This window comes from Amphiura filiformis, chromosome 11 (assembly GCF_039555335.1).
Source record: "Amphiura filiformis chromosome 11, Afil_fr2py, whole genome shotgun sequence".
NCBI classification, from domain to species: Eukaryota; Metazoa; Echinodermata; class Ophiuroidea; order Amphilepidida; family Amphiuridae; genus Amphiura; species Amphiura filiformis.
In genome coordinates, this window is record NC_092638.1 from 34911866 (window position 1) to 34934962 (window position 23097).

General features: G+C 36.3%; 1 protein-coding gene and 1 long non-coding RNA gene across 2 annotated transcripts in view; both read right to left on the bottom strand.

Annotated features, from left to right (window-relative positions):
- The window catches only part of LOC140164776 (uncharacterized), a 406719-nt gene that overhangs the window by 301561 nt on the left and 82061 nt on the right, over window positions 1-23097 (bottom strand). The window lies entirely within an intron of this gene.
- Window positions 9543-19569, bottom strand: LOC140164771 (dehydrogenase/reductase SDR family member 11-like). The gene is made up of 8 exons (XM_072188141.1): window positions 19398-19569; window positions 18416-18667; window positions 17540-17749; window positions 16287-16381; window positions 14336-14468; window positions 13663-13749; window positions 11972-12037; window positions 9543-10863 (listed from the first exon to the last, which is right to left on the bottom strand). The coding sequence occupies exons 2-8, from the start codon at window positions 18551-18553 to the stop codon at window positions 10822-10824; spliced, it is 771 nt and encodes a 256-aa protein (XP_072044242.1). The 5' UTR covers window positions 18554-18667; window positions 19398-19569; the 3' UTR covers window positions 9543-10821.

Consider the following 23097-nt stretch of genomic DNA (forward strand, 5'->3'; position numbering starts at 1 on the left):
GTCGCTAACTCCTCAATAGAATGGTAGAAACTTGACCGATCAGATCTAACAGTAGACATATATCCTTGAATCTCCTTCTCCAAAAACTCTTCTAGACGGTCAAGTTCGATCAGCTCCGTGCCTGGAGCCACATCTTCCTCCGTGGATTCCTTTGTCGCGAAATCCTCAATAGAATGGTAGTAACATGACCGATCTGATTTTACAGACATGTATCCATGGATCGGAGTACATCCATCAGATAGAGGGTTTGTTTGCATCTCTAATGGTCTTAAGTAATCTTCGTCTTCTTCCGGAAAAGACGATTGCTGCTGGATCTTTGTCGTCGTATTGTCGCTGCGCGTATTAGTGCGGCGCGAAACAAGCTTTATAATCAAAATAGAAGAAAGTGCGCCAAAGAAACTCAGACAAGCAATCAAAACCCGTTCGGTTTTAAAATTCTGTTGTCTCTCGGTGGTGGAATGTTCTGGAGGTAAAATCCGCTCAGTTTTGAAAAGCTGTTGTTTCTTGGTGGTGGGTTGTTCTGAAGGTAAAATATTTGTTTGCGGAAGAGGAACAAGTCCACACGTATTTGTTTTAGTTTGTGTTACTTCAATACACAAAAATGAAACATTAGCATCTTCTTCGGTCAAAACAAACTGAATTGTAGAAATAGTTGGTGAAGATGATTTGGACGTACTTGGAATCAGTCTCTCTTTAGCCAACCAGACTACTTGTAAGCATGGATCTCTTCGATATGATTGGCATGACATTGTAACTTCATCTCCGACTGATGGTACACTTGTATGATACAACGTACATTGAGGCGACGTATGAACCACAGTCAAAAGTGCACGTGTTGAGTTATGTCCTCCCGATTTATCCCTGATCTGACATTCATATAATGCCGAATCTTCCAATGTAGTATTTTTGATGTTTAAATAATACTCTCCTACTGAGGCATTCCCTCTTATTGTGTACCGATCTACTATGTATGTTAATAGCCGAGTACCGTTGCTTAATACCTTTGACATATTGACATTCAACCACAATAATTATGTCGAGTCTTTCCAGATCGCCTGTCACTGCGCATTTGAGGGTAACTTCTTCCCCTGTAGATACCGTGATATTTGATGCGGGTTCTTCTTTGAAACTGCTTCAACGCTTGATGTCCAGATGAACAGCCATAGAAGAGCAGATGTGATCATTCTTTTCACATCCGCCATCAGTGTAAGGAACTGTTGTTTTCCTGCTTGTCAATAGAGGTTATCCACTTTACTCATTTGTGATTTATAACAATAGGCGGACTATTTTGAAACAGTTATGGTTCATGGGTTGCACATGCAGGTACTTCTATTGAAAGTCCTAAACAAGGTCGAGCAGTCGCTGATAGGATATGCAGCTTACAAAACACGGATAACCTGTAAAGAACGTGTTGTGCAATGGTGACAAGTCTGAAGGAAGATTAGGGCAGACACTAGTATGTTGGTCGCTGGCTTCCTTTTTTATTGGGCAATGGTACGAAAATGTAAATATATGACAGAAGAGTACTAACAATACACTTATTACATGTATTTACTAATGGTGAATTATAGTTTCAATAATTCAATATATTTCACTTTTAGTTTTTGTGTCATTTATATACATACGTTTTTGATATTACTTGGTAATTCACTGCATGCGATAACAACTTACAACGCAATTGGTACTATTATGCGTTTCATAACTTTAATACGAGGACCCTAAGGTGAGATTTCCATTTTCAAGGGGGCAAGAAGTGAAAAAGAGATGCAATTGGATGAACGACAGCATATAATCTTTTAGGTTCGTAATCGTTAAAACCATAATTATCTTTGAAAAGACACAACCAAAGATATAGGTAGAGTTCAGAGGCGTGCGTAGCAAACTCAATCGTTCCGAAGGAAAAAGGCGCCGTTTATGGGGAGCTACGGGTAATCTTCGTCCCGGTGATACCAGAAGTGTCAAAGGGTTTACAAAAAGGGACTTATTGGCCATTATATTTCAGGTTTTTCTCTTTTAATAAAAGCAGATTATTACTCCAGAAGTGGGGTATTAGATCGCGTGTACTCTTTACTGACGTACAAAAAGTCACGAATACAATACATCGCACTTTCGCTCAATACTTTTAATGATTAAAATCGTTGTTATTTCTAGGCGTAATGTTTGAACATGCAGTTTCTATTTATTCCTACAGTTTCACAATTCCAATTCCACTTGAACTACTGTTGCTCAATTCTTATTCTCAATTTCATTTATGATACAATAATCCGGGACCGTAATCATGTCCTTTTGTGCAACCAGACTATACGACTATAAGAGAAAGACAAGTTATGCTTAAGAGCTCTGGTACGCTTTCCTAATTTAGTTATACTACACTACATAGCGTTGAAATATTTATAGCGTTGAAATATTTAACATATTTGTATAGCGTGGAAAGATCTCTTATTTTTCAAATAAACTCTTTCTATATATGTAAGATATGTTACGAGGAGTCTGATTTAATTTGGATCTAAACCCTGTCCCAGCCAACAATTTTACGTTGTTACAACGTCGTATAAAGGTAATCTACGTTGTACTTAGGTTGTCATCTACGCTGTAAATACGTAAATTTGTTAACTCGTATTCGTGTCGTGACAACGTTGATATAACGTCATTATGACGTTGTTTCGACGTCAAGTTGTATGTTTTTACAACGTTCTTAATAGGAACGTTTGAATAATACGTTCACAACTTGACGTCGAAACAATGTCATTACAACGTTATATCAACGTCCGAAAAACACGAATACGAGCTTTTTCGTATTTACAACATAGATGACAACCCAAAGTACACCGTCAGCGAACGTCGTGAAAACGTGTTGGCTGGGGTTGTTTATGTTCTTGAGCTGTCCTGTATGTGAAACCTTATTAAATGGTTGCTCAAAGAACCAAGAATTGTTCTCTAAAGGCTAGAACGAACCAATTTAGTCCTGAAAAAGGTTCTAAAAAGGTCAGAAAGACACATTTAGGACAGTTGTCTGGAAAAGTCGCTATTGTGTTTTGCGGATACTTTTTTAACTTTCCTTTTTTTTTCTTTACATGTAAAACAAAACATAAAATCATCAAAGCTGGGACAAACCTTTTTAATTTGCCGGAATTGCCCCGACATAAATTATTGTGTTCCGTAGACTCCCAAACAAAAATAAAGGTGTCAAATGGGTTCTACAGGAGAATCCTTCAGCATAGCAAGGAGTGTCCTTGCACTGGAATCCTAGTGCCCAGAGATCATTTAGAGTTAAAAGCAAGATATGAGCCATCGGGGATACCCTTTGGCAATTTGTTTTGTTTAGAGTGTCTATATACACACGTTACATTGTTCTATATTCATGTCTCGTATCACCAAACGCAGCTTTTTGGGTAACGCATTTTCATATCATCATCATCACCACCATAGTGTTTATTCTTGGGCTGGTTCTCATAAACGCTGTCTTTGCTACCACTAGAGATGTTACCAGAGGATGTGTTTGTCGTCACCCTCGTCCAGTAACCATGTGGCACCTCCGTAGGCAACTGCCCCGTTTCTGCAAACATGGCAATCGGGGAATCGTACTGAGACCCTCCCTCTGTGTGACGATCACCGGGTTGTTGGAGTCGCGGGGGTTCAACTTTAGGATCTACCTCATCATATTCTTGTGGTTTTGGTACTTCATATGCATGCGCTTCCCTCGTTTGGGATGCAGGATTCTGGGTTCCCTTCCTATCTATACTTTCGTACTTCCTTTCGTCTCCAGGTTCAGAGGGTAAAGGACGTGGAATTGTTGTGGCCCTCCCTTTGCCGCTATTTTCATTGTCATTCTCACGTTCTGAACAGAGAAAGAATAATATAATCATGATAATGAAAGTAACTATTGAGACGAAAACGCCACAATAGACAAAGTAAGTTGGGGTTAGTTGATTAGTAATGCTGCTCTGTACCATATTTGAAGCTGTAAAGATCCTTTTGGTACGGTAATCGAACTCGCTTTGGAGTTTGTTACAAGTCTTTCAATTTCTAATGATTGTGTTCTTTCAGAGCTCAAACAACGTCATTATTGTAGTTTCACTATGAATTAAGTTTAATGTAGAAAGTCATGCTATAGTCAATATGATAACATGTTCATGATCTTGTCCCATATAGCCATATAGTGTTGGGATGTTGCTCTTGTCCAATATAGTCCCATGTTGTCCAATATAATCGTCCAGATGTCCAGATTTCATTCAATTAATACACATCAGCCTCCTTACAAATTCGTAATCAACAACAACATTTTTAAAGATCAAGAAGATTGTCGAAATGATTCGGCCGAATTAACAAACATTTTGGCTGGGATCAATTTTGATTCTCAACCTCTATGATATGTCTGTAACGTTATGGCATTGATATAATTTGATGAAATAGATATCTGAAGACCATCAAACATATAGAATTCAAATGAGTGCAACGAAAATGCATTCGTAACCTCGCCTATGATCCCGGGCCTATGATTCTCTGAAGTCAAAATGATTGGTCAGAGCACTCTTTGCATTACGGAGAAAAATGCGTGAAGATCATCGAATCTGCATGTCGCGTCAGTTTCCGGATCCGTCTTCTAATCCTGAATAAGACTCCACTTTAATACTTCATAAGTTAATCATCTGAAGACTCATTACTTCGTGTGAAAATCCATGCAAATAGATACCGTCTTTATAAGGTAATAACATATCGTTATCATGGTTATACTATTTTATTGTGATACTGAGAAACATGGAAGTCAAGCAACGATGTAGTTTTGACCGGGGGATGTTCTTAGTGGAAATGAGGGAACATAGATGTGTGGCAGCTTCTGGGTGTATTTTGATTCATTGATGGCCCACATTTTCATGAAAATTTGGTTTAAGAGAGGGTGGTTTTTTTTCCAAATTTTTCGAAAAAGTGCCAATTTTTCAATTTTTTAGCAAAATTTGCGAAAAGTTTCTAAATAAAAATTGGTATAATTTTGGATGTTTTCATCAATGTTGGTTTAAAGTTGAGTAGGAATCCCAGCCGCTCATCTCCACCCAAACCAAAAGTTGAGAGCCCCCTGGAGTTTTGCCACATCTGAAAATCCGAAACTGACTTAAAGCTACTTAACGAACTCACTTGCAGAGGCACAGCTCACTACTGCATCAATTTAGCACACATAGCTAAAAATGACCTAAAGTTGAAGGAGTATGAGTTTTTTGTACCCAAGGCATTCAAAGGTCATTCTTTGATTCATAATATGAATGTACAAACATATTGGGTTAAGGAACTGTGTCGTGACAGATACTGTGAATGTTAGTGCAATCCTACGCAGACAATACATTGACTTTCCTGTGCAACTTGTTTCAATTTCTATCAAAAAATGAGAGTTTCACAAAAGGCTTGTACGTAAGACAGAACATTTTCGGAAGCTGATACTACATGATACGGTTGACACCTACTATTTGCAACTTTCCTTGTTTCGGTTCTTCGTTCAATTTGTGGCACAATACTTACAAGCAAACAAAGGTAATCGCCGTTTTGTTAACATGCCTACGCACTTTCACTCTCAATTTCCGCACCAGGCCACTACAATAATAATGTGAATCTAAACTAAAGCTTGGAGATCTATATACACTAAGCCAAAAAAGAAACTTATAATTTTTCACAAGGTCGTATCTTAAAATCCTGTCCATCAAAATTAACCAAAATGACACACATGATTGCCTCAATACTCCACTCTAAACACATGTCAATAACCAAGCAGTTGTCCAACTGACACAATAGCAAAATGCAGTGATATGGAACAGCTTCCTGGACCGCATTCACCGCCCTATTGGCACTCAGCAAACGAAATCTGTGAGAACGGCATCTTGAATCACAGGTCACAAACTTACCAGGATCATCATGTCACATGTCCAAGCAAATAATGAAGTCCTTTAGTAACGGGTATGTCCACCGTGCGCTTGCACGCATGCTGTGCACCTGCTTCTCATGCTTCCAACCAAGTTCCTGATGATATCCTGGGGAAGATTGCCCCATGCTTCCCGTTACTAAAGGACTTCATTATTTGTTTGGACAAGTGACATGATGATCCTGGTAAGTTTGTTTTGACTCTCTTTAATGTTTTTTAACTTAATGTTGTTAAAATTGTTGGCTGTGACCTGTGATTCAAGATCATTCTCACAGATTTCTTTTGCTGGGTGCCAATAGGGCTGTGAATGTGGTCCAGGAAGTTGTTCCATATCAGTGCATTTTGCGGTTGTGTCAGTTGGCCAACTGATTGGTTGCTGACATGTTTTTTGAGTAGAGTATTGAGGCAATCCTGTGTGTAATTTTAGTTAATTTTGATAGACAGGATTTTAAGATATGACCTTGTGAAAAATTATAAGTTTCTTTTTTGGCTTAGTGTACATAGACAGTATGTTACGTTTAGTTTTCTGCGAATGGTAGAAGCCGGGGTAGAATGCTCCAAAAAGCCCTTTTTATCTAAATCATGCTCAAATTTGTTCAAGAAGAGTGAGGGACATGTGGCCAGTTTGGAAATTCCTTTTTCAAAAAGCAACAGTGCCATATTAATGGGCAATCATCACCGTAGATAGCTTTCGTTTCATCATAGATTTTCTGAGCATTGTAGGCCTAACCCTTCAAATGCGGGAACTTAATTTCGTCGCGTGCCTCAATTTTCTCCTTTTTGCAGGTTATGCGTCTTATGCCCATCTAGCGCCACCTGTAAAGAAAGTAAACATAACTTTGAGACCATTTTTGGACCATAATGTTCACAAGGATCAGTGATTACACTGACGAAATTTCATCGATATAGCTCCTTCACTTCTGGGTGATTTCGAAAACTTTTGGATATCCCCTCGTATATTAATGAATATACATTTGTATATACAAAAATTACTGCTCTAAATTCGGGATCTGGTGGAATCTATTCATACTATTGGTCCCCTCATGAGCAATAAAGTATACATTCTATCTAAAATTGGCACATTTCGAGATTTTGAAGGTTTATTAGGACGCTTGCTTGAAAAATCAGCGTTAATTTAAGTATCATAGGTTAAATGCCTATCTTTCCTGACTTCGTTAAAGAAAACAAAATTAAAAAATCTATCATTGAATAATTATAATAAATGAACCAAATATACTATTTTAGCAATTTCGGCCAATCTGCAGACAAATTAAAGCTGAAAAAATGACTAAGTTCAGCTAATTAATAGTGCAAAATTGATGCCAATAGAAAACCGTACATGATATCATGATGCAGTTTTTTCCCCACACATATGTATACAAAGTTCTTTCAATTGATAACAAAAAAATACAAAAACGTAATTAATTATGCAAATTAGCTAATTACAGCTAATTATGTATTCATGATATTATTATGTAAATTAGGCATGAGTAATTTTGGTTTTTTCTTCGATATTTAATGAAAGTCTGTTCATTCATCATAAATTTGTGAAATATGAACCTTTTATGATGTTGAATAAAGAAACTGCAGTTAATTAGAAAGGAAAACGAGCAAGGTACACCAACTTGATGTGGGGAAACAAGTAAAATACAGACTAGACAATATGCAGGGGGGGGGCAAAACCAGCAAATGTAGGCATAGGAAGTAAGCAAAGTTCGATAGCCAAAAATTACCAGTTCCAAGGCTCACAAAAGTGCTAAACCTGCAAAAACAACAAGGATCAATGGTAATACAAAACTGCACTAGAACAAGTGATGAAAATCACTGTGCATATAAACAGACACGCTAAACCAAACATCCAGAGTAGGCACAAAACAAGCAAAGTTCGATGGCCAAAAATTGCCAATTCCAGAGCCCACAAAAGTGTCAGGAAAACAGTACACTGGAAGTGATGAAAATCACTGTGTACATAGCAGTCAAACACTAAACAGACAAAAAACAACCGACGTTTCGAGCAGATAAACTGCTCTTCTTCAGGGACAGACAACAAAATATAAAAGCAAACAACGAAAACTACATGCTGTAATTTAAAAACAAATTCAAGTCAAAAACTGAAGGCAAGTTCAAATAGAACTCAGTAGCAAACAAGATAAGCATTACCCACTTCTGCAGTTAATTACTTTAAAATAATACAAAAATATACAAAGTTTGACATTTTGACGGTGTCTGGAATAGAATTTTCTTTTTTACTGTAAACATGGTATGTGTCACCATTACTCAAAGCCAAATCCGAAAAGTAAAAATAAAAATTCATTTGCAATGAGACTTTGAATTAACATTTTGTTAACTGGATTAACATGGGAGGGCAAATGGTAAAAGGAACAGCCATTCCACTGTACCGTGTATACAAAAATAGTATGGCCTTGGACACACACAATGGCTAAGAGCTAATGTGGTTTGGAAAACTACTCCCTATGAAATATCATTATTAATGTTATGTTTCAACTAGTTTTCCTCAAGTGCTTCATTCGTTGTCGACGGAAACAATTTACATGATAAGAAAGACTGAAACTTCAGCTGAATGGTGGAAGGTCCAACTTTTTCAAAAGGCCTACATTTATTGATTTATAATGGGCAATCTTCTACATTCAGTAAAACAGGTAGTAATTCTTGAACAAAGCAAAATTTAATTTTGTCAGACTCAATTGTAGCTTCAGAAAGGTTTCACATACCATATATTAAAAATTCAAGCAATTGGGATAAATGGAACATACTAAGGAAATTCATTTTTGACATGGATGTTTTCCAACATCAGCCAACTTTGATGCGCGCGCTTTTTAATTCACTATTATGCTTGCATGCATAATTATGCAGCCACTGTGACATACCTAGTATCAGCATCAAAATCCAATTGCATTCCGATCTCATTTTGTTGGCATGAAATTGTCTCAAGTTAGACCACACCCTTTTGTCAAAATATCTACAGAAAAGACAACAACAAAGCCCTAAGTAGATCTGTCATTTATAGTACCTTGTGTGGAGTAACATACTTTATTAACAAAGATGCTATGAAATCATTTACAATACATGATTTTGTGTCTTGTTGTGTACAACAGAAAATTAGAGAATAAATGATAGGATTTTGTCTTTTGCCTATCAATATCGTGTCATAATGGATGGGCTGGCCAATATTTTGAGTAGTGGATGCGGCGCAGCCGGTATCCACTACGATAAAAATATTGGCCAGCCCATCCATTATGACACGATATCGGATAGGCAAAAGACAAAATCCTATCATTTATTCTCATTCTTATTCAGTTTTAATGTAATTTTTGCGAGAAAAACTGCCTTTTTCAGAAAAAAATAAAGTTACTTTTGTGAGGACATCCCGTTGTTTTAAATGAACGAAACCATCACGAACATCTAAGCCGCCCGAATCGCGTTCTTAGTTCTCGCGACGTGTATTACGCGAACGCATTATCGCGATCATTGAGGAGCAACAAGCGTGCCGCCGTTGCGTGACGGCGCGCGCCCTGACTAATATCACTATCAACTATTGTGAGATATTATACACCTGAAAACCAATCAAATTACGTGAAGTCTTTACAAGACGCACCCATTGAATAAGAATGTTGCTTGGTTATCCCAGCAAACATGTGATTTTGTTTTGGTCTTCCAAAAGTTATGTTTTAATACATATTTAAATGGCATGTTATATATTTATAAAGGTCATGAAAACACTACAACATTTCAAGAATGTTAATGTCAAAATGTTATTGCAAAATATTTATTGGCAAACATTTGCAAAATATTTTGTCAACTCTTAAGGTTGGTTTTAACCCTGGAATAAAGACAACTTTTGGGCCTCATAACTGCTAAATTATTGGTCAAAGTATATAACAGTACACTTGACCAATTCATATATGTGACAACAAATTTTGGTAAACTTCTACGTTAATGGAGAAAATAATTAAGAAAACAAAAATAATTTTTGACCCAAATTGTTTTGGACAACATAACAAAAATATTTTTCAATATTTTTTTTGTTATTATTAATTTTCAAAATTAGATATGTCTAGGGAATGTTTTACTTTTTAGAATTTTCACCAACTTAAAAAAATATTGACAAAAATTGGTTGAAAAGTGCTCAATTTTTGAAAAAAAAATCATAAACAAGAATTATTTTCACCCAAACTTTTACGTAAATGGAGAAAATAATTAAAAAACAAAAGCAATTTTTGACCCAAATTGTTTTGGAAACATAACAACAATATTTTTCAATAATATATACTTTTTTATTAATTTTCAAAACGAGATATAAATGTCTCGGGAATGAAAACATAGCTTGTTTATCATCCGTGAAATTCTTTAACATAAAATACAAAACAGTGTCTAAAATTTCCCACTTTGAATGATCCTGCGTGCCCCTATAGGAGGAACAACTTCATAATCGAAAACAGATCATCACAGAGATAGGTCACACTATATTTTTACGAATCCTTATGGCCTGATGAATGCATTGATGCAGTGTTTATCACAATCTGAGCACTTCTGGAGTCCCCCTAAATCCCATAAGCCTTTGCAAGTACACCTGAGAACTTGTCATTTGACGTCACGCTGGTCTGCGTCAATGTAGTCTCCTACACAGCCAATTTGTGTCGGTCTGACACTTGTTCGGGATAGCCACATACAGTCTGGTCCGAGGCTAGCGCCAATGCGCACATCGTTTTTCAAACATTGTTTATACTGCACACTGTGACATATAATGACGAGTTTTCATGTGTACTCGCAAAGGTTTATGGGATTTACCGAAAAGGTCAATTATAGCAACCCAAATAATCTACATGTCTTGTGATTTTGTCAACTCTGTCCCATTACATTAATTTGTTACTCTGCCTCGCTATTTGATTCATTCAATGCGGTTGTTCAGTTCCTCGTAGAAGTATATCATGTACCTGAATTAAGAGAGAGAAAAAAAACATAACAAAAACAGGGTTGAACAGATTGTGAAGGGAAGTGGTGATTTAGGGCTATTTTTAAACCTGATATGTGTGGAAACACATTTGGGTTCTGATGAGACTAAAATTGCTTAATCTGTAAATAAGCATGTCAATTTTATGGAGACAACAAAAAGAACCAAAAGGCATGCTGATCAGTTTTTTATACCCCACTAGATTCATTTAAAACATGCTGAGAGAATTGTCTAGAGGTGTAACAGTGGCTTAGCCAAGAGGGAAAGGGGCAGCTTCTTCTTTTGGCACATCTTGTCCCCCTTCCCCTGTGGGATGCTGCCCGACATGATATTATTTCGTCGGTCGCAACACATAGTGGCATACGTGAAGGACAAAATATGTTTCCCCAGCGAAACGTTTTTGAAGGATGTGGTACTAGTAATGGAGTCGATACTCCTCCACTGTTATCTTTCTGATAATAGCTAGCTTTAAACCTATACGCCACTATGTGAAACGGAAAATTTGCAAAATTACTCTACGCCACTATGTGTTGCGACCGACGATTTGTATGCCTTTTTTGCCCAATTTTGAGTATTTTCATCAAATTTCCCCCCTTGAAAGTCACCTTCACCCCTTTGATTCTCTCAAATAAGAGATGACCAGGATATACTGATCTCACTTGCCGACTTGAACAAACCCAACTGCTACCGCTACAGTGAAGGTTTAACAAACATGTTTGTACACTAAGCCAAAAAAGAAACTTATAATTTGTCACAAGGTCATATCTTAAAATCCTGTCCATGAAAATTAACCAAACAGTCATGTTTTTGTTCATACAGTCTAAACGAAACATATTGACAGCCTAAAACCCCAACATCTGCTTTTTGATGAAGCTGGCAACAGGCTATTCTAACTGAAATCCATACACCCCCTATACAAGACATGACCTTAATCTTCCACATAGGGAGTCAGTCACCGACTCTGCAGTTAGCCCCATTTGAAATTTACACTCCCTCTGTGGGAGATTAATGTCATGTCTTGCCTACTGGGTGTATAGATTTACAATGTACTAGAATAGCCCAATTAGGCCTCACATCTTTAAGAATATTACCTGTACATGTGTTGGTGCATGGAGTGCATACACAATTGCATCAGAAATATCATTGACCTCCAAAGGCTGTAAACAAATTTAAAAAACTGCGAATAAATATTCTTATACAAATGGCAAAACCAAAATCTTAATAATTTTAAATTCCCTACACTAATAATCAGGAGAAACCATTCCCAATCCCTCTAACCTTTAAATAGTGACATGTACAAATTGTTCTTGTCCTACAGTTATAAAAGTCACCCAGTGGCCAAGAGCGAAGAATTTAGTTTTTTGCATTATTTTAAATTTGAATTTCCATCTTTGGGTAATTGAATGTAATACACCGTGCTGGTGACAAACAATTTTCAAAAGTTTAAACTGACTTTCAGCACAACAAATTCAACTGACCTTGAATTTTCAAGGTTATACAATGGACTCATTTGACTCAGGTTGTGTTGCCAATGGGCAACAAAAGGGCAAATCCAACACAACATCATAGGACTTCTTCTAATGAAGATATGTGTCACACATCAAAAATTCAAGGTTATTTGAATTTGTTGTGCTGAAAGTCAGTTTAAACTTTTGAAAATCTTTGGGTAATGTTTGGTAAAAAATTCATGCACACATAGAATTGGAATCAGCCAAATTAACATTGTAATGACATTATATCCCCATGTTGGTTTAGAATGACAGAAGCATTTTATATAGATTCATACAGCCATACATCGCGTGATAATATTGTTCTGTAGATGCAACATGATATTTGACAAAGGCTCACAAGAAGCTTTATATCTTTGTCAATTTTTTTTTATATATAAAATTTAATGTTTGTAATGTTTCTTCTTCAATTAATAAAATTTACCTGTATTATTATTGTTTTGAAGTGAGTACAATTTTAAAATTTTATATCAAATGAAATCTCAGAGAGAGATTATACAGTTTTGTTTCCTTATGATGAATATCAATAGCACTACTTGCCTCCTGGGGAATGTTTAAGTTCCAGAGAGTTTTAATAAAACTGTCTGAATTGTGTACATACATCAAGCTTTTGTGTATACATTTCGCTCTTGTAAAGTAATTTCAAATACAATTTTATCATTATTTAGAAATCTAAACATGTTTTTTTTAAATTTGTACCCCAATGAATTTCTTTTCTATAAGACAAATTGTAGAATGTGAGTGTTAAAGAGTGTAAAATGCCAAGACAACTTTTTATTTTTAAAAGTTTATATCAGGTTTTAAGCAAAGAAAAGATACCTTACAATGGGCCCTGTAAAAAGCGAAAAAAGAGACTTTAGTGGGTCCGTTAAAAACAAAGAAAGGATACCTTAATGGGTCCATTAAAAAGAGAAGAAAACCGACATGAGGGGCCCATTAAGGTATGTTTTTTACCTATAAATATGGGGAGTCAGGCTCACATGCTAAAAGACCACCAACCCAGTAGCCAGGGCATATTGGAAACTACACCAACTTGCGACTTTACATTAATTTCGTGGAGGCAGGTCACAAATGGGCAAAAAATGTGCATTTTAAAACTATTCAGACAATAATCTGATACTATCTGGGATAGTTCCCAATAATTGCCTGCATTTTGATATGGGCATGCAGCATCAAAGTAGCATCAATGGTCGATCCCATGATCAAACCAATTTGGCTGTGGTGCCTGAGGTCATTCTAAAGGATTGACTTCAGTAACAAGCCCATGTACTAACCTTAAATTTTCTGTGTATTTCATCAGCTCTTTCTTTGTCAGATACGCGAGAGCCAATTTCAGTGTCCACCTTTGCTGGAGAAATACTCTGCAGAAAACAAAATGTCAATATAATGTAAAAGTATGCATCATCGCTGGGCAGGAAAAACAAGACATACAGCTTTTACAGGTACGCCGTCAACTCCCAAAGACCCACCACCTCAAAATTCCGGGGGAACATACCCACCAAAAATGTTTGATGTCCCCCCCCCCGTGATACCCACGGCATTTTTTGTCAATTTTTACTGGGGAAATTTGAAATGAGCATAAATGGAAGTTGCCATAGAAACTGCCTCTTAATTCTCTTAACAGCTTGAAATTAAAGAATCATTGTATATCAAAAATATCATGTGTAAAACAAACTTCTGCTCAAGTTATACCTACTTATGAATTTCAAGAGGTCATGGGTCAAAAAGCATAGGTCACAGAAAAATGTTGTGATTGACATTTTTGGTCCTAACATCCATATATTTTTCATGATGCATAAATCATTTTTCAAAAATAAAATTCCCATGTAAAAATTACATTTATTTTTGGTCAAAATACCACCAAATACTTTTAGCTACATGGCCGCTAGATACTGTTAGCAGTTAACCTTTTTGTGTTCTAAGTAGTCAATCTGGTCTGGTACTTACTGTTATCCTGATGTGTGAATGGATTTCCCTTAATTCTTGTCTCAAACCTTCTGTCAATGCTGTCACTGCAAATTTTGTTGCAACATAGAAATTAGATGCTGGAAACCCGCGTGCAATTCGATGGCCTGAAAAACTGTACAGAAAATAGAACAACAATAGAATATGGGCTGTTTACTGAAATTCACATGACACAAAACAGACCCGAAAACAGAGGTAGAAATGGGCTATTCCATTTGAAATCCATACACCCCCTATGGAAAACATGACCTTAATATACTCTTGCAGAGGGAGTATGAAATTTCAAATTGGGTTACCTGAATCTGAAATCTGCACTCCCTGAAGACTGAACCAGGTCGATGGCACAAGGAGATCAGGTACCTGGCAAACATGAAAAAGACCGAAACTACCATCAATGTGCCAGATGTTGCTGCTTCTGACCATGTGAGTGTTGCTAACGCCATCAATCAACACTTAGTCAGTTTTTCTAATTCACAGCAGCCATTGAAGTTGAATGATCTCCCGGCGTATCTACCTAGCCCTGTGCCACCGCCTATGGTTCAACCATGGGAGATCTACCATGATCTTAGTAAGTTGTCCGCTTCCAAAGCAGGGGGTCCTGATGATATCCCACCACGGCTTCTTAAAGAGTATGCATATGAGTTGAGCCAGCCGGTAGCAAATATTATCAATGCATCCCTTAAGCAAAGTATTGTTCCTACCCAGTGGAAGGAAGCCAATGTCATCCCAATCCCCAAGCAAGCTCTGCCTTCAATCGACAAGTTGCGTCCAATTTCTCTAACTTTGTGCCTTGCGTAAAGTCGCTAAAGGAAGAGTTTGCAAATGGATTGTGGATGCCATTCATCCCCATGTAGACCAAAGACAATTTGGAAACCAGAAGGGATTGTCTACCACCCACTGCCTTGTTGATGTCACCACTTGATGTCAGGGGCCGAGAAATCAAAAAACAGATTTTTCAAAGGCTTTCGATTTAATTGACCACCATAAGATCACAGTCACAAAGCTTCTCAAGCTTGGTGTTTCTCCTTCCCTTGTGCAGTGGGTGGTGGACTTCCTTTCTGGGAGGAAACAAAGAGTGAAGTACAAAAACACTTACTCTGAGTGGGTAGAATTACATGGTGGTGTACCTCAGGGCACTATCATTGGCCCTATTGCCTTTTTAGGCATGATCAATGATGCGCTCACTGAGTTTGATGACAACAGAATGAAGGTTTGGAAATATGTTGACAACCTTACAATAGGTGAAAATAGAGCCATTGATGATGTCACTGAGGTACAGCAGTGTTTGGAGTCTCTCCATGAGTGGTCTGTCAGTAACAAACTTAAGTTGAATCCAAGTAAATGCAAAGCCATGAGTGTGCACTTTGGTAAAAACAATCCCCCGTTTGTTGATCTACGCATCTCTGAGCACTCCCAGTAGTCCAGAAAGTCAAGTTGCTGGGAGTTATCATCCAAAATGATTTGAAATGGCAAGGCCAGGTAGACAATATGCATTCCAAAGCCAATGGAAAAATGTTCATGTTACGTAAACTTAAAGAAGCAGGTCTCAACACAGGTGAAATCTTCTCTGTCTACAAAGGTTATATGAGACCTGTGTTAGAGTATGCAGCCGCTTATGACAAGCAGGTCTCGCTCAGCCCCAGGAGGACCGTTTGGAGAGAATTCAGAAATGTGTATGTAAGCTACTCCTTGGAAAGGAGTATAAATCTTACTCTGACTCCCTTGCAACTCTGGATCTTGAGCCTCTACACTCCCGTAGATGGCAGATTTGCAAGGAGTTTGCCTCCAAAGCACATGCATCTGAAAAATTCTCCAGATGGTTCCCTGCCACTGACTATTCATCCTCAATGACCCTAAGAAAGCCCCCTAAAGCCAAGAGTTACAGGTGGAAAACCAAATGATTTTTTGTGCGAATGGATGGATGACTACATACCTGTTCATATGAAAAATATGTCCATCATCTACATTTCTCTCTCTCATTGATTTGACAGCTTCTTTGGTGCATACACACAAGCCCATAACATTTAACTACATAAGAAAAGTAAGGTGAAATAATGTAATTTTATTAAATGGCTTTATGAAACCCAGCAAACATACACACAAATTGAAATGTGTTATAAACATTATAAACATATTTTAGTTTTGGTCTAATTGGCAAATGAAATCGGCATCAAAGGGACAATGCATTACGTAATATATTGCTTCTCCTTCGATATCAATTATCCTTGCAAATTAGCATTGAGCCTCCAGCCAATGTTCCTTGCCAGTGCTAGCGACGAAGCAAGGTCACAACAGTAGCCACTCCCTCAATGGATGTCATTTCAGTGATTGACAGTGAGTTTCAATGACGCAGTGCAAATACGGCACTTGCCATCTGGTTATTTATAATTTAAGCGCATTTATAAATATACCAGAAGTACACTGCTAATGGTAGATTCCAGCTCTTCAGTGATGTCATTGGTATAGATAAGAAAGAGGGTGGTCCTAGCACTGACCTCTGGGGCATTTCAGATTTTACAGGTGCCCAATTTGAACAAGTTCTATTCATGGTAACACATTGTTCCCTGTTTGACAGGAAACCTTGGATCCATTGGAGCGATTTCCCTCTAATACCATAATGGTGCAATTTGGCAGCAAGCCTCTGGTGGGGCACCTTATCAAAGGCTTTGCTCAAATCTAGCATAAGAATATCAGCTTGCCTGGTTTATTAAAGAGCAAAAATGGTGAAAAATGACAAAAAGTCATATGTAGTCAGTCAAATATTAAAATAAAAAAGTAACACAGAAAGCTCAGAAACAGTAACACAAACTTTTAATGAATCATTCAATTTCCCTCTAATTTTTTGTCTCATCAAGTCCTGAAAATGAAACCATTTTGAATTTGATATGACACATTTCGGTTTAGTGCACTTGTGAGCATTGAAAACCAGCGCCTCTATTTTTTAATACCTTACTTATTACAATTACTTATAATCTGGCCTTGTTACACTCAGGAAATCATTTTTGTTACTTAATAATTAATTTTGAGATGAAAAGAGTAAACATTTATCACTTTTTAAGTTTTGTAATTTTTGCCGGCAAAAACTGTTTTTGCCAAGCGGAATAAACCATGGGTTTTTTTTCACCTGCAGTAAAAACCTGCGAACCCTGTGTCTAAAATTGTGTATGAGTGCATATAATATCTTACATCTAACATCTGTCTCCATTTCTCAGTGTTTCCTTCCAGCAGAGAAGCATCTCTACCCATTCCAGCATTGTTAATGCAAACATCAACTCCTCCATATTTCTCCTTGATCTCAGCAAACATGGTCAGGATTTCATCTTCTTTAGAGACATCACACTTCAATGCGTGCACAGAGCCAGGAATGTCTGAAACTTTGCACTCCTCCTCAAGTTGCTGGTCAAAAATAAAACATGTATTAAGCTAAATTGTCTCAAAGTTCATGCGCATTAGTAAATGTGTGCGTGTTAGTCACACCTAAATTGTCACACAAAAAACTGTCACCAATATACAATAATACATATATACAATATTTGCATATATACTAATATATACAATATTTGCATTTAGATGAGTGATACTGTAGCAGTGCAATTATGTTTGGTAAAGCAATGATTCAAATAATTATTATTTAATATGAAAATCAAAATCAGAAACTACTGTTGTTGATGTAGTTTTACAGAAAAGGCAGTCAATTAAAAGTGCAATGAATTCTTAAAAATCTGATTTCCTTACATACATGTAACAAACTAAATAATTGGACTTAATATTCATGTATTCGGCATTATTTTTTCTTTGCAGCTACCAAATTTGAGCCCTTCAGCTATCCATAATGAACAATCTTTTTAGTTATATAAAAAGAAATCTGATTACTCATTATAATTCATGCTTTGCTGGTACATCCCTTTATAAAAGGCTTTTTATTAGTTCTAACATTGAGGGGTAGTGCAAGAAGTTTAGAAGACCCTACCTGCAATAGCTGCCCTATAGAAATTTTATATTTTGTGCATTCTATTTTTACACTTCACACATCTGGATTTTCTTGCAAATCATAGTTCATACCTTGATTTTGTCAATATTTCTTGCACAACCAATGACCTCCATTCCTAGCTGTGCCAGTTGCTTTGTAACTGCAAATCCAATCCCAGCTGAAGAACCAGTAACTAAGGCAACACGACCACTCCAACGACTTGCTGCCATCCTAGTTTACATTACTAGTGACTAGGGCTCTCAACTAATGGGTAATTATGTACTCGGGTACCCGATTGAATTTTCGGGCGGGGATCCGGGTACCTGAAAATACTAAAACAAAAACTGCAAAAAAGAAGAAGTTATAGGCCCTAAATTACTTGTTATTCAAGGTTGGAAACTGGAGAAATACTGCTAAAAAAAATGCTATTATTTTTATTCAAACTTGGATAAAGTTGTACATTTTAATTACTTCTATTGCTTCTATTGAACAGACAGGGGCATATTGAATTAGTATGCATTGCTAGCTGTTCAATAGAAGTAAAAGTAATGTACAACTTTATCCAACTTTTAAGTAGCAGTATTTCTCTGGTTTCCAACCATGAATAACAAGTAATTTATTTTTGCGTTTTCCGGGTACTGTGCCCCATGAATTTTGACCCGGGTAGGCCAAGGACGGCGGGAACTCGGTACCCAGGAATTGGTAAGAGCCTTACTTGTGTGTTCATCTCATATTTTGTGAAAAGTGATTACAAATTATTTGCTTTCATTTGTAGAGCAAAGATTTCTTCGTTCCGACGGCTAACTACAGTATGAATGCACATTAAACCACAGCGACACATACACAGCACTTCTTGGAACTCCCGGTCAGAGCCGTGAGTTTCAATTATTGGAACTGGACCCATCCATAACAAATATTTGATTATGCTGTATGCCCACAAAGCAGCTATGCATACAATTTATGAATACTAGCGTCACTTGCAGTCACTGTTGGTAATGAAACTCCACAGCGGAGCGCTGGAGTTTCAATTATTGATGACAATTTAAAGCTTATGTAAAATATATCTGTAATCACCTGAACTGAACGTCTGCTCTCGTGCTCTGTAAGTATAAAACCTATCGACCAAGACACTGCTTTGGAGTCCAGTTGATTATATACTTCAACTTGGCTTTTTGAATATTATTAAGAACTTTCAAAACGGAATTGGCAAAGAAAATAACACACAATTCACTGAGTTCGTGTTTACTTGGTTGACCCGGAAGTCTTTGTACGACGGGCGGCTTATAAAGGAGTTGTATGATTGGTCAAAGTTTTAAGGACAGTGGCGTAATGAACAAAAAGTTTGCAAACAGTCACAAAGTCGGCCCTATGGGAGTTTTCATAAATACTTTGGTGGGGTGGAAAAGTTGGAACCTCGGACATCAAAATTTTTTTGATCTCCCTCAAAAGGGTGGATTTTTTTTAATCCCCTTTTTATGGTCTTTTTTTTTTCTTAAAAAAGAAACCAAATTATGTGTTATTAACTCATTAGCTGTAATAAAAAAAAATACGGTTTGGAGTTAGGCCTATTTACTCATTGGAGTCATAGTGTTACAGGGAGGTAAATAACATGTTAACTGGGTGGGCATTTGTTTTGGTTTGCCCACCCAGTAAATTCAACTTGCCCATTGCCAAAAAGTGCCCACCCAGTAAATTATTTTGCCCACAAAAATTTGGGCACCATATAATAATAATGATCAAAAAACTAGTACCATGGTCAGCTGATGGTGAATCTTGAAATTATTTTACATTTTGAAAGTGTTTGGGAATAATGAAAGTGGTGTGTCTTTTCTTAAGACATCTGCCAATTTATTCATTTGCCATGTTTACAACTTCAGAGTAACAATAAATATCACACAGTACACAATGGTATAGGAAGCTAAAGATTAATATTATTTTGAGTAATTTCCACACAAACTAAATTTGGATTCTTGAATGAGGCGTGTGTTTTAATGAACATGAAACATTATTTGAAACTTAATCCAGATACACATTGCTCATTTCAAGTTTTTGAGCATGCATAAATAGGTAATAGTATTATAATTATGAAAATAATTTTTCTGCAATCAAAAAAATGATCCAAACTTAAATGTTGAAAGAATACATGTTATGTTTTGTTCATTATACTTTTACACCTTTCGATTCTACATCAGGTCTTTATTATTTGGCAGATTTACCATAACATTACAGGGAAATACTTGTAAACATTGAAATTACTAATAAATACCTGGTCAAATACTGGTTTGGCAATACTTTATAGATTAGAAATATAGTTTTGTTTGTGTTTTTAACAGATTTTCATAATTTCTTATCAAATAGTTTCAAGACAATTTAGAAAATGCCACTCATCCAAAAACAGGTATAATTAATATATTTCTTTAATCTGCACTGTAAAAGTCAAAACATTATTTCACTATAATACCAAATAAAAATATTACCATTCCCATCTAATTTTACTGCTTCTTTTCCTACCCAGGAGTAATGGTGAGTAATAATTAGTATAAGATTTTGAAAGTGTCCAAAGTGAAATATAATACGGTATACAATTTTTCTTAAAAATTGTTATACGAATATACTAATTAATATCGGCATAAGAATAGATGCATTTAATGAAGTCCACCTTTTACATCAAATACAAATTATACGCAAAAACAGGTCTACATCTCCAAAAATTCAAACGACTGGATGCCATTAATTACCGCTGCCCACCCAGTAAATTATTTTCCTAATTTGAGGGCAAAAATAAATTAAATTGCCCACCCAGTAAATTATCCTTATTTACCTCCCTGTATAATGTAGTGTTACACCCAAATTGTAAAGTGCATACATTTTGTTGATTTGAAGCTGAGAGTACACAGCTATTGGAATACTTTACATTCATTTCAAAATTTGGAATGTGCATGCCGGCGAGAGGGGAGACAATACTATGTGGGCCTTTGTTTACGAAATGAGAAAATAGTCTGCATATTGTTAACCAGCACTCTTGAAAATGAGAAACATAATGGTTGTAGACTTAACACGGTTTGGAAATAATTTCGTCATATTTTTTGGTGTTATCTGTCGTTTACATATCCTTCCTAAAACACAAAGTCCGAATATTTCCAAACACCTAAAGTAGGTAAAAATTTAGGACATGTTACAAAACTATATTTTCTAGAATTTCAGAGAGAACTTTCAATATTGGCCGGTTATTTTTCACACAGTGACGTTAACTAGGCAATGTCCTATTACCTATAACATACACTAAAACACCAAAGTGCGAATAATATTTCCAAACACCTAAATTAGCTAAATCAGTTAGGACATGTTCCAAAACTATATTTTCTAGAATTTCAGAGAGTACTTTAAATATTGGCCGGTTATTTTTCACACAGTGACGTTAACTAGGCAATGGCCTGTACTTCTAACATACACTATTTGTAGAGGTCACACCTCAATGGTGAGAGCACTGTGTATTGTGTATAGGAAAACGGACAGTAACTGCAGTATGTTTAATCAAAAAACTTGTTCTTATTTTTGATATTTATGGTTTTTATTAACAATTTCCATAGGCTTAGGGAGCGATCGTTATTTATGGCAGGGGGGGGAATGGGTAAATTTAGGGGGGAACACGAAATTTTTTTGTGGACTTGAGGGGGGAACCTGAAAACTCTTAGTTGAACCAGGAGGGGGATTGTTAAATTTTAAATGGAGAAAATTGCGAAAACAGGAGGGAACGCGAAAATTTTGAGCGCACGCGAGGGGGGGAACGCGAAATTTTTTGTCAATATTTTTGCCAAAACACCCATTCCCCCCTGCCGTAAATAACGATCGGTCCCTTAGGAACCGGGGGGCTTGAGGGAGCTCAGCCCCCTCAATAATACAAGCGGCTAGGGGACGCAGGGGTAACCTTGTCAATCAATGGTTATTCTATTGTCCGCCAAAGTTTAAAGCCAGTGACATCACCGATACGTTTATCCATGATCAATCCAATCGATAAGCAATTATCCCACCAACGGTAAATCGACTGCATGGTAGAGCACCACTGTGCGAAATTGACCATGCAAGTTTAACTCGTGCGCATAAACTTGCATGGAATAAAAGTTAAATAAATATAAAATATTACAATTTGAAATGAAATAAAAAATTAATAATGATAACAATGAATAGTTATCACAATGTTAAAATAATTCATTCATTCATTTTTTATTTCATATATCACAAAACATATACTATATTAAAAATAATAATATTGGCTACAAGCATCATCATCATCATCCATCATCATCATCATCATCATCATCATAATAATAATAATAATAATAATAATAATAATAATAATAATAATAATAATAATAATAATATAAAATAAATATTAAAATTGTAAACTTTCAAACTTTATGTTATAAAGTTATGTTAAATCATTGGCCATTTATTTATAGCCTATAGTAGGCCTATAAAGATACCACATAATCTACATTTTAATGTGAAAGTTGAAAGACCATGATAGTTGAACATAATTCAAAATTGAATAAAACAATATATAAAATAATAACAATAATAATATTGCTACACTAAATATATGAGAATAAATAAATACGTATTACTAAAAAGAAGAAATCTTACTATTTCTATAAATTTGAAAACACATAAGATTAATACCGTATCCTGCTCTTTTTGGTGCTGGGAGCTGCTGGGGCTGGAATACCTTCCAGCCCCCCCCAATAATCCTAGGTGAACTTGAAAAATGAGATAA

Bases quoted from the DNA above. Each gene is read 5' to 3' on its own strand.
- LOC140164771 (XM_072188141.1), bottom strand. From the start codon at position 18,553: ATGGCAGCAAGTCGTTGGAGTGGTCGTGTTGCCTTAGTTACTGGTTCT. The intron at 14,469-16,286 runs GTATGTAGTCAT...TTTTCTGTACAG, and splicing joins CATATTTTTCATATGAACAG to TTTTTCAGGCCATCGAATTG. The intron at 10,864-11,971 runs GTAATATTCTTA...CTCTTAATTCAG, and splicing joins ATGCACCAACACATGTACAG to GTACATGATATACTTCTACG.